The sequence below is a fragment of the Arvicola amphibius genome, chromosome 6 (assembly GCF_903992535.2).
Source record: "Arvicola amphibius chromosome 6, mArvAmp1.2, whole genome shotgun sequence".
NCBI classification, from domain to species: Eukaryota; Metazoa; Chordata; class Mammalia; order Rodentia; family Cricetidae; genus Arvicola; species Arvicola amphibius.
In genome coordinates, this window is record NC_052052.2 from 124,419,840 (window position 1) to 124,431,865 (window position 12,026).

General features: G+C 45.2%; 1 protein-coding gene across 1 annotated transcript in view; it reads right to left on the reverse strand.

Annotated features, from left to right (window-relative positions):
- Positions 1-1,115: 1,115 nt before the first annotated feature.
- Positions 1,116-12,026, reverse strand: part of Scgn (secretagogin, EF-hand calcium binding protein) — a 40,324-nt gene continuing 29,413 nt past the window's right edge. The window contains exons 9-11 of the mRNA XM_038335557.1: positions 11,949-12,008; positions 9,522-9,590; positions 1,116-1,244 (exon numbers count right to left, since the gene is read on the reverse strand). Coding sequence (XP_038191485.1) covers positions 1,116-1,244; positions 9,522-9,590; positions 11,949-12,008 — 258 coding nt within the window. The remainder of the gene's footprint in view (positions 1,245-9,521; positions 9,591-11,948; positions 12,009-12,026) is intronic.

The window sequence follows — 12,026 nt, forward strand, 5'->3', positions numbered from 1 at the left end:
AAGAGGCTCTTCCATTCATAAACTACCACTTCTTAAAATTCATTAGGAAACAGAAATTGACAAAGATGATGAGCAGAAGGAAATCTGCCTATGGTAAGTTATCAGCAGCGCGTCGACTCTCAGGAGCCAGCCCCTCCTCAAGCTAGGACCAGGCTTTTCTTTCTGCCACTTGGACCCCAATGGAAAGTTTCATTCTCTGGGATCCATAGCTCCACTAGGGCTCCACTTGCACAAGTACCTCTTTAAGATGAGTCCCCTCCTGCCAGGGACTGGCCACCTGATCCCAAGTACCCAGGCAGGACAGCCATACAGCAGAGGGAGCATGGCTTGTACAGAGCCACCCTACCCAGCTTCAGTAGGAACCTAGCCTGACCTGACAGCCAAGCTACAAAAAAGTAACCTCAGGGAACTGTAGCTTCAGGCCAGTCAAGTGTCTGTGAAAATGTAAATAAGCAAGTTAAATATGCTTTCTTCTTTCCATTCTATATTTTTTGCTTCTCTGTCAAAAATGTCTGTAGGCATATGGATTGATATCCAGGTCTTCGATTTGGTTCCATTGGTCCACAACACTCTGCTCTTCCCATCCAATTAAAAAATATTGATTTGGGGCAGCTGCTAGCTCCCTGCAGCTAAAAGCTGATTGAGGATGATGGCCCTCAGCCCCGGCTAAGGCTCCCACCAAACCACCAGGACATTACAAAGCTTATGACTCAAACACATCTTTATTCTTGACTACAGATTTCTTTCCACGTGAAGACATATTTGTAGAAGCAACAGCAAAGCACAGGTGTCCAACTGAGCAGAAAGCTCAAGGACAAACAGGAGGTGGTTGGTTGGGCCTACCCACCAGGTGAAGGGGAAGGTTGAACAGAGACAATCAGCAGGTAAACTGAGGAGAAGACAGGTCAAGGAGGGAAGACAGAAAAGGCTGCATGGGGGCTTGCTATGGGACTGAATCATGGCTGCCTCTGGAAACAACACCATAGGGTCCCCCCTCCCTGCCCAAGAGTACCGCAGCATCAGTGAAAAGGTTTGCTGACTAGGTCTAAGTGTGAGCCAAGCACACACTTCTCACAAGAGCCCGACACATAAGCAGAGAGCAGAGCAGTCAGGGATCAAGGGTTTATTTTCAGCCCGAGACACAGTGCCAGCTCAGACTTCTGGATCTTTCCATCCTTGTTGACATCACAATGGCGAAGCAGAATCTCCCGGAACTTATCCAGATCCACGCCGCTGATGCTGGGCTGAGGAGGAGAGGACAAAGTCACTTGGAAGGCCAGCGGCAGTACCAGACTCCACAGTCCCCCCTGAGCCCTCTAGACTGAAAACTTGGCGGTGGAGCAGATGATGGGCCATAAGGAGCCAGGGACAGCTACTGCCTCTTCATCCCCTCCGGGCTCTCTAATGTCTGCAGGCAGTGGCTTGATTTCTTAGCCTGCACCTTCAGGCATGGTAAATAAACATTTTTGGTGTCTTAGCTCCACATCGATTCCCACAGTTGCTGTGGAAAAGCATGCCTTATAAGCTACTGGATTGAAGACATTTTGTCCCAAAGCAGAGAACTGTGGCAGGAGTCCTTGTCATTTATGCCAATGAGAGGAGACATGTTTTATTATTATCTATGGGATGTTTGGTGCCTTTAGTTTAAAGAACTTCATATGCAAGGAAAATTCAGTTCCTCCATGTTATGTATTGAAGTAGCAACTGAGGATTTATTCCGGGAGTGCTTCCAGACTAAAGAGGGACAGGAATACCTTCACCCCAGGGAAGCATCGAAGCTTCCAAGCTACACAACCTGTCACACACTTCATCTCATCCGTCTCAGGAGGGAATAGTGACAGCCATTGGCCAGACTAGGAAAGAGGCCCCAGAGAACTCAGTCTCCTTCCCAGGGGAGAGAGCTGGTGTTTTTATGCCAGGTCTCCTAGCGGACAGAGCTCTGGTTGTATGGCCTCACACGGCTCTAGAGAAAGCTGGGGAAGGGGGATGAATCTAAACTGCCAAACTGATATCAAAAGAGAAGAAAATCAGTGAATCTAATGTCCATTCTTCTTGATTACCTGAGTGAGGAGTAAAAGGGCAGCTTCCTTCCAGAGACTTCTGAGCCCCTGACAAATACCACCCACACCCCACCCCAAACCCCACCTCAAGCTTTCTTTACCTCCAAAGAAACCTATAAAAGATCTTCAGTAGGGGACAAAACCTTCCATGCTCAAACTAGAGAGACATAGCCAGAGGGGCTAACCAACAATCCAGCATGGAGAATGGCTGCCACTGCATCTGTCCTGACTGTGGCTTTAAAGGGAGAAGGAGAGAAAAGAGTAGCAGAAACTAAGGGAGCACCAGACTGGGCTAGGGTTGGGGGTACTAGGGACCGCCCACACCTCTGTCAGAAGCATCCCTAATGATCAGGCCACAAGGGCAGGATGAAATGCGTTGTCAGGATGTTCCTTTCACTGGGCTCAAAAAAGTATAGTTTCCTGGGTCTCAGTACTAGGCAGGTGTGTGTGCAACTCAAGGAAACATAGCGTAGAAGTCTTTACAGCAAGCAGCACAAGAAGCCCTGTGAAGAACCCGTCTGTTGTACAGATGCAAAGTGGAGATGTCTGTCTAGTCTTCTACGGTCCATAGGATTACGCTTACTTAGCTGACAAATCACGAAGCTCACCCACCGGGATCACACATTCCAATGGAGGAGGTCCACAGGCAGGGTGGTGGGTGTATTTGCTTTATCAATAGTCAATGTCCTTAGTATAAATTCCCTACCGGGAACAATTTTCCCTATGCATTGATATACTGGATGACTCTCACAGCAATGTGTGATATGAACAAGAAAAAAACTACAATCAATACCCTTACTTTCTCAACCAGGTCTTTGTTGTATAAAGTTAAAAGTCTGCCCTCCTGCAATTATCTTCCTTGGCAGACAGTTGGTCAGTATTGGTGTCCAACAAAGAGACCTCTATGGAGACATTCACAGATGCCCAAGTACAAGAATTATGGCATGTCTGAAGCTGTTGAGGCTTAGTTCTCAGGGAGATAGAGAACAGGAGAGTCCTGGATTCACTCTGCCAGCAGATAGGAAGCTTCCATCCCAAGCTAACCTCACATTAACCGTAAAGCACGCCTATTCTTTGCTTGCCAGTCTTTTATGTTGGGATTAATGTGTGTACCACAGGGCTTTTTATGACAATGAGACACATCTGCTCCTGGAAACACCAATCTATTTCAAGAGGAAGATTGGCATTGAAGAGGCTCCTTATGGAGTTGGTTAGCCATTTGGGCAAGAAACTGCTCTTGCCTGGACTGTCGCATAAACTGGACACAAAGAACCCGCAGAGAGAGGACTGCTGAACTTGCCTAAAGGTGAGATGATTCTTTTGGGGTTCATGACTCATGAAAGAGTCTGCGAGACATTCTGCAGGACACAGAAGAAAGTGACTGAACTGTCTTTGGAATTTCCTGCTTCGTGGAAAAGTCTGCTGAATACTATGGGTCTGTAGGCTGAAGATGGATGGCCCAACAGTACAGAGGAACTTTGGGTGACTGTCCAGGTAGCGAGATGTCTCAGTCATTTCTAGAGTTTTGGAAGTTGCTTACTTCTTGTTCACCTAGGTAATATGGTGTCCTTCTGGAGTCTTTGATGGAGTTGAAGAATAAATAGATAGTTATAGTTTTCCTTAGTTATGATAAAAGATAATGTAGATATAAATATTGTAGCTGTAATTCTTGCTTGATAACTGTTTTGTTATATTTAATTTTACTATGTTATAGTGAAAGCCTTTCTTTTTTGTTTAAACAGAAAAAGGGGAAATGGTGTAGGTGGGTCTTCTATCTAGCTGTTGCTTTTATTGGTTAATTAATAAAGAAAACTGCTTGGCCTGATAGGTTAGAACATAGGTAGGCAGGGAAGACAGAACAGAAGGCTGGGAGGAAGAAGGCAGTGAGACAGATGCCATGGAGCCAGCCACCAGGTCAGACATGCTGAATCTTTCCAGGTGAGCCACCACTTCATGGTGCTAAACAGATTATTAGAAATGGGTTAAGCAAGATGTGAGAGTTAGCCAGTAAGAGACTGAAACTAATGGGCCAGGCAGTGTTTAAAAGAATACAATTCGTATGTTGTTATTTTGGGTGTAAAGCTAGCCGTGTGGAAGCCCGGCGGGATGAAAAGCAGGCCTGCCCGCAGCTCCTTCTATACTTTTAACTAAAGACCTATATCTCAAAGCTTATCTCACTGCACCCCGCCCTCTGGTCACAGTCTCGCTTCTACAGCCTTGGATTCTTATGTTGCCACGGCAATTGCTCTGCCCTTATCACTTAGCCTAGGAATGTGTTTCTGACCAGTGAGAGCTATTCTTGTAACTCCTTTTGCTTTAAACCCATGAGGCAAGAGAGATTTTGAGAGACAAGACAAAAGAAGTAGTACCGTGAGGGAGAAGCTGGCAGAAATTAGCAGAAATGTAAAAGAATAAGAATATAGGAAAATGAAGAAGGAGAAGGAGAAAGAGAAGGAGAAGAAAGAGAAGGAGGAGGAGGAGGAGGAGGAGGAGGAGGAGGAAAAGGAGGAGGATTAGGCTTCTGGCGTAGGCTTCGTTCCTCCTTCTTCCTCCTCCTCTCACCTCCCTGCCTCCCCTCCTCGTCCTCCTCCTCCCCCTCCCCTCCGGCCTCCTCTTCCTGCCTTCCCCCCTTCCCCGTCCCTCCCTCCCCGCCTCCTCCCCCTCCCGACCTCCCTCTCCTTGCTTTCCCTTTCTCTTCGCCTTGCGACGCGCTTCGAGCTACAAAAATGTAGATAATTAGGTCAGAAGAATTATATTAGAGGCAGAAGAAGAAAGAGAGAACCATAAAAAGCCCAAGAGTAGAAAGAATGTACCATGAGAAGACTTTTCTACAGCCCTTGGACTTTAGTTCCTCCGCTTATTGTAGCATCTCTTTTGAACCCTGAGCAAAGGCTTGTAAAGCTGGACCTTATTTTAAAGGTCTTCTATATAGTCCTCAACATCTTTAATAACTCACTGCTATAACTGTTCTCCAATAACCGGTACCCACTCCAGCACCCTTAAATCAAATCCTTATGCTTAGAGAAGATTGGAATGGTAGACATTTACACCTAATCATGAGTTATTTACCAGTGTCTTTACCTCATTCAAATTATTATAACCCTTTTATTCTTAATTGAAGAACAGTATATTTTATTTCAGAATAATTATTTCTTTGAAGTAAGTGAGAAGTATTTGGGGAATTTGAGTAGTGGGAAGTAAGAAGGGAGGCTGTAAGAAACAGTCCACTGTACCATGTAAGTTATGTTTTTAATTCTGGATATAGCACTATGAGTTAGGAGAATTTAATGTTACTCCTTAAAAATATATGGCTCACTGAAGACAAAACATAGATGCCTCGGGGCCTCTGTCGGTTAAGACTGTCTTAATAGCAAGTCAATAACACAGGAGTGCTTAGATTCTTGGCCTAGGGGCTCTACAAACAATCTCAATTTTTCAGAACAAACATTGTAAGTTTATACAATTTCATACTTAATTACAGCCCAGAGAGACCATCTAAACTGCCCGCTATCATGCATGTGTCTTTATTCAGATACTGACTCAGCAAGCAGCCCAATATCATACTGTAAGCATTTGTTTTAAAAGTAGACCTTTTCTCTCATATAACTCAAAGGACCACCTGAGAATAGGCCCAGGCTGAGAACTACTGAATAGGCCCAGGCTGAGAACTACTGATTTGTTGCTCGTAAGCCTTGGGAAATGGAGTATTTCAAGACTGACTTCCTGACCCCCATTCATGCTTATAGCTTGTATTTTTCCCTCTTGTCTGTGGATTTGTGAGTTACCCTGTCCCTCAATGTCATCTTCAGGCTTTCATTATATCCCATGCCTTCTGCATTCCAACTCCCCTGAAAGAAGGGAGCCAGTGACTGGCCCATCAGACAGCATACCCAAGTCTCTGTGCTAGTTATCCTGGCAACAGGCCCTGTATGAGTTATGTAAACCAGAGGCTTGGACTATACATGGAGCTCAAGGTCAGCCTAGCCAACTTAGTGAGACTCGGTTTCAAAGTAGAAATGAAAACAGGCTTGGACTTTAGCTCAGTGGCAAAGTGCTTGCCTAGCATATGGGAGGTCTAGCCTTCAAGCTCCATTGTGGCAAGCAAGACAAAAGAGAAGCAGGAGAGGAAAAAGGTTTGTAGAAAATGATACCCATGATCACCTTGCCAGCCAGTGGTGAACCTAAGCTTGGAACACGAGACTAGGTAGTCAGTCTAGAATTGGAAGACTTAGCTTGTATTCTCCTTGGCCTCTTAAATTCTGTTTTTTTTTTTATTTTTGATAATTTAAAAAAACTTTTAAGGGTGTCTGTGTGTGTGTGTGTGTGTGTGTGTGTGTGTGTGTGTGTGTGTGTGTGTGTGCGTGTGCACAGTGCCCAAGGAGAACAAAAGAAGATATCAGATTCCCTGGAACTGGAGTTACAGGTTGTTGGGTGGTTGTGCGCCACCCAATGTGAATGCTGGGAACCATATTGTAGTCCTCTGCAAGAGCAAAGAGTGGTCTTAACTGCTGAGCTATCTCTCCATCGCTTCAATGTTTTTATATGCAGAGATAATTTAAAATCAGAAAATGCTGTGGTCTGCAGGAATCATGCAGTGAGATTTCAGCTGATAGAGCAAAGGCCGACCCACCAGTATGAATGTGTTCTGATGGAGATAAACCCAGTTTGCAGGGCACTGGACCCACCACCTTTTGTTTATCAGCTGATTCTTACAGTAGCTCTCTTGGGAAGCAATAAGCGCTCTCCCTTGGTGCAAGACCCAGCAGAGTATGGACTATTGGGCACAATTCTTTTCCATGTATTGGTATATTGGGTCATTACACACACACACACACACACACACACACACACACACACACACACACACTGTGGGACCTCCAGTGGGAAATTTAGCCATGCAGTCAACCTTGGTTCCCACATATCTCCATTCTGTTCCCTGAGACACATTAGAAGCCACCTCCCTGTAACCATCTTCCATTTGGCAGGACATGCAGTCAGGAAAGGATTCTTTCATACAGATCACATTTGGGACCTTTAAGGATATAGGAACTTCCAAGCTCAGAGAATTGTCTTTGTTTGGGTTGTGTTTATAAAGTGAAAACTTTACAGAATAAGAAGAACAGTGGGAGAAGAATAAAGAAACTGATGCTGAAAAGTATGTAGTGGAAAATTCATTCTGCCCTCAGGTCTAAGTTCTGCATTTGCTGTGAGTCTTCTTCTGAACCCTGAGGAGACACTGAGGCTCCTACTCAGAGGTCCCCCATAAGAAAAGAAATCAAAGACTTTAAAACTATGGTGAGTCAGTTGCCCTTGGACACAGCTATCCTGTCTTCAAGGCTTTCTTGTGTGACTTTGGCATATTAGCATTTCAGACAGGATTATACTCTATGATGTGGCATTCATGATTTAAAGATTCCTTTTGGGAAACTCCCTCCTCTAGAGTGGTAATTTTCCAGATCAGAAATGCACTCTAATGATGGCAGCTTATTTGTTCTGCAGTGGTAACAAAGACAGTGTCTTTGGGAAGTCATATTGTCTCCAGGGACCATGAGAGGTATCGACAGCATCCCCAGTTACCACCTAACTTTGGGAGGCAAGTCTCACTGGGCTTGTGGGTGACAAGTCAGGCTTGAGAAACTTATCCACAGACAGAAAACTTACAAGTAACTAATTTGGAATAGAGTTTTAATATGTTGGACAGAAAATTTCCCAAGCGGAGAAGAAAGGAAGAGAAGAGATGGCAAGTGGCGGGTGAGAGGGAGGTCAGACCCTGAGGGACTGGAGAATGCTTTCCAAGGCCTACACAGGAGAGGATTTTAGTACAGCTCTAGCTGGCCCTCACATGTGATGCTCAGCCCCATGTGGGGTTCATGGGAGGAATAGCAGAGCAAGTGTTCAAGTGTCTGTCTGGTTATGGCAGCCCCAGGCCTCCTCTCTATCAGGACCCGTGACACAAAGGAAACCAGTCAGCTTGCTCTCCCATTCTATCTATCAGAGCAAACTAAAACTCCAGTTAAGCCAACCCATCTGCCATGAAACTTTAATATCCCAGAGATGATGTCTTCATTTCTATTACCCAAGCTGTTAAAGGGGCAGTGGGAATTTGGGATTGTCCTTTAACCATCAAATCAAAAGGAAATACCATGCAAACAGGGCAACGGAGGACAGCAAGAGCCACAAGGCAAGGGAGGACAGCGAGAGTCACAGGACAAGGGAGGACAGCGAGAGTCACAGGACAAGGGAGGACAGCGAGAGTCACAGGGCAAGGGAGGACGGTGAGAGCCACAGAGCTAAGGGAGGACAGAGAGAGTCACAGGGCAAGGGGAGGACAGCGAGAGTCACAGGGCAGGGGAGGACAGCAAGAGTCACAGGGCAAAGGGAGGACAGTGAGAGTCACAGGGCAGCGGATGACAGCAAGAGTCACAGGGCAAGGGAGGACGGTAAGAGCCACAGAGCAAAAGGAAGACAGAGAGAGTCACAGGGCAAGGGGAGGACAGATCACTAGGATGAGAATGACCAGTAGGGAGCCACAGGTGATGTGCCAGTGATCCTGACTGAACATCAGAAAGAACTGTGCCTGTGTCTGCTCAGTCACATAATGCCAACTTCCTGGAGATCTGTGCAAAAAAAAAACAGGATAACTGGTCCTTTTTCTGTTGCAAGGTTCCTTAGCTTTAATCATATTTGCAATAATTCTGAGACTTGAAAAGTGATCAATAACTGTTGCTCTAATTTGTTGCTGTCTGGGACAGCTAGTATGCAATCATCGTGCATACAATAATGTACTTCAAAGTAATCCCTAAGTACATAGACTACTAAATCCACTGTCTAACTGCTCCCTGGAGAAAGAGAGGCTGGAGTTGTCTATGTAGGGGATTATAAACAAGTATAGAGAATGAAGTTCAAAAGAAGGAGATTGCCATTTTAGAAACATTGTCGACCCTACCAAAAAACAGCCATGTAATACAATATAACCTAAATGGCCTCAGCCTGAGATTCAGCAATGTCATAACAGCATGTGTCCTTCTTAGGCTAGATGTTTGAAACACCCCATGATGAAAAAAGTGCTATGTGAAATTAAATTTAAAACTGTAGTTATTGTAATAATGAAGTCTGAGAGGTAACAGAGGGGAGAAAAGACTCCAGGCAACTGAAAAATAAAACCTTAAAATGCACAGCAACACAGGGCTGTTTGGGAAGAGTTAATGACTTTAAAATGGTGGTTAAAAGACACTTCTGCCTTGGCTATGTGTTACTGTAACTCATTAGATCTTAAACTGTGAAAGAGACGTGCTGTGTCTCCCGGAATCTCAGTGGTTCTGAGACAGGAAATGTTTCCAGATCTTTCTCCTTAGCATTAATCTTCAGCCTCACTCAGTCCCCAGAAATAAACAGTGTGATTTGTCACAATGTCAACCCCAGTGCACGATGGGAGTAGCCCTTCTGGCCTCATGAACTCACCTGGACCAGCTCCATCATGTCTTTGACAAATCCATCCACTTCAGGGCCTTCCAGGGCCCCAGTTTTGCTCTGAAGGATAAAAAGCTCAAATCACTCACATACCATTTTCTTAGTTCAAAAAGCTAAAGAATAAATTTGACAAATTGATCAATCGGTGTTCATTTGTAACTACGAACCAATTTAGGAACGGGGTTCTCTGCTTTTTATTCTCGCGGGTTATGAGTGCCCTGAGTGAACTAAAGAATCCCTCATCCACAGCTTCCTGCCCCCAGACAAGGAAACGTGGTTCTGAGCCCCTCAGCAAAGAGCACTGAAGCGGAACTTATTGACATCTACTTCCCTCACACGGCTTCTGTTCCGGGAAGTGTTAATGGTACAGCAATCATCCTGAGAAGACAGGTTGGACATTTAAAATGCTTGCTTTATACCTGAGAAGTCATCTGGTCATTGCTGCAAGAGTAGGCTTTAAACAGAGGGAGGCTGTAATTGAATCCGTATATGAAACTGTTTCTCCTGTATATAAGACATTTTTCCTACTCATTCTGTAATCTATGTAAACATGAAAGTAAAATGAAGCATAGACATTCAAACATGTCCATCTCTTCCTAAAGAACCTGTTATATAATGCCTTCTGCCTCACAGTGTCTTTAAAGAGTTGTTTGGTTTTAGTTTATGTGTATCGGTGTCTTCCTGGATCTCTGTGCATCCTATGCACGCCTTTGCCCTTGGTGGCTGGAAGAAGGTGTCAGATCCCTTAGAACTAAGGTTGCAGACAGTTGTGAGCTATCATGTGGTTGCTGGGAATTGAACCCGGGTCATCCAGAAAAGCAGCTATTGCTGTTAACCCCTGAGCTACTCCTCTAGTGCCTCCCTACATTTTCATTCTTGAGACACAGTCTCACTCTGTAATCCACCCTAGTCTTAAACTCACAACACATCCTTCACCTCAGCATCCTGAGGCATGACCCAGCACCCCTGAATCCCATCTTTCTTCCCATGTTTTCCTTACTCCCACCCTTTAACATGTTATTTGAATCTGCTTCCTTTACTGGATTCACTAGCAGACCATGCTGCACACCGAACTCTTCAGTAAAAGCTTTCCAAGTGTAGCTCACTTGGCTCTCACAGCTCCAGCAGATCCACTCCTATCCTGATCTCCCTAGCTTTGCAGATAAGGAGGGAGAGGCAGGGGGAAAGCGGGCACATGCCTTTAAACCCAGCACTCAGGAGACAGACTCTGAGTTGGAGGTCAGCCTGGTCTACAGAGTTCCAGGACAGCCAGGCCTACACAAGAAACCCTGTCTCAGGAAAAAAAATGGGGAGGGGTCAGAGAGAATAAAGAAGACGAGGTAACTATCCAAGGTCACATAACCGAGGAAGTCCAGGTGAAAAGCTGGGCAACAGACACACCGCAAGAACCTAAGTGCTGCCTTCCCCAGGTGGTGTGCGTCTGCTCAGAACGCAACCCAGGTGTTCTGGGACATTAATTTCACGGAAAAAGTATTTAGACCCTTTCCCACCTTTTTGCTCATTTTCCCTCTTTCTCACACTATCCCACCTTGGTTTCCAGAAATTCACCTGTGCCATTTAGTATTCTAGAATGGTTATGCCCACCTTCGTCAGAGTTTCTACTGTATCCACAAAACCCTATGAACAAAGAACAAGTTGGCGAGGAGAGGGATTATGTGGTTTATACTTCCAGATCACAGCCCATCCTTGGAGGAAGTCAGGGCAGGAACTTAAGCAGGGCTGGAACCTGGAGGCAGGAGCTGATGCAGAGGCATGGCCAGTGCTGCTTACTGGCTTGCTTCCCCGGCTTGTTCAGCCTGCTTTCTGATAGAACCCAGGACCATCAGCTCAGGGGCAGCACCACCCGCAATGGGCAGGGCTCTCCTCACTGATCACTAATTGAGAGAATGACTTACAGCTGGCTCTCAAGGGCCACATTTCCTCAACTCAGGCTCCTTCCTCCCTGATGACTCCAGCCTGTGTCAAGCTGACACACAGAACCAGCTTGTACATCACTTGAAGACTGGCTGTACAATTACTCCACAAGAGAAACTATTTTACACTGGGCAGGACTGACCTTGTATGGATGCTTTGGATGGGAAGGATTTTTTCTGTTTCTTCATTTCTTTAGGCACACACAATAAATGGATGTCTGATCTTACAAGGAGAATCTTTATCATAGTTTCACAAGCCGAAAAAAACATTATGAGTTCCTCTCTGTCCAACTATAAATCAGATTTGCCCATTCTTTCGTCATCTGACGTTATATAGAGATATTCAGGGCACCTTGACCTAACAACACACACAGGGGACTGCCATTCACTGTCTGAATTTAGACCTTGTCAGTAGGGTATTTCTACACAGAAACAAAGTGAGCTTTCTACCTGAAGATGGCGTCAAAGCAAAAAGAGCACTTACAACATCATAATGGGCAAAGATTTTCTCAAAGTCCCTCTTCCTTTCTTCAGTAGAAGATGCCTGGGTGTGGAAAAAAAA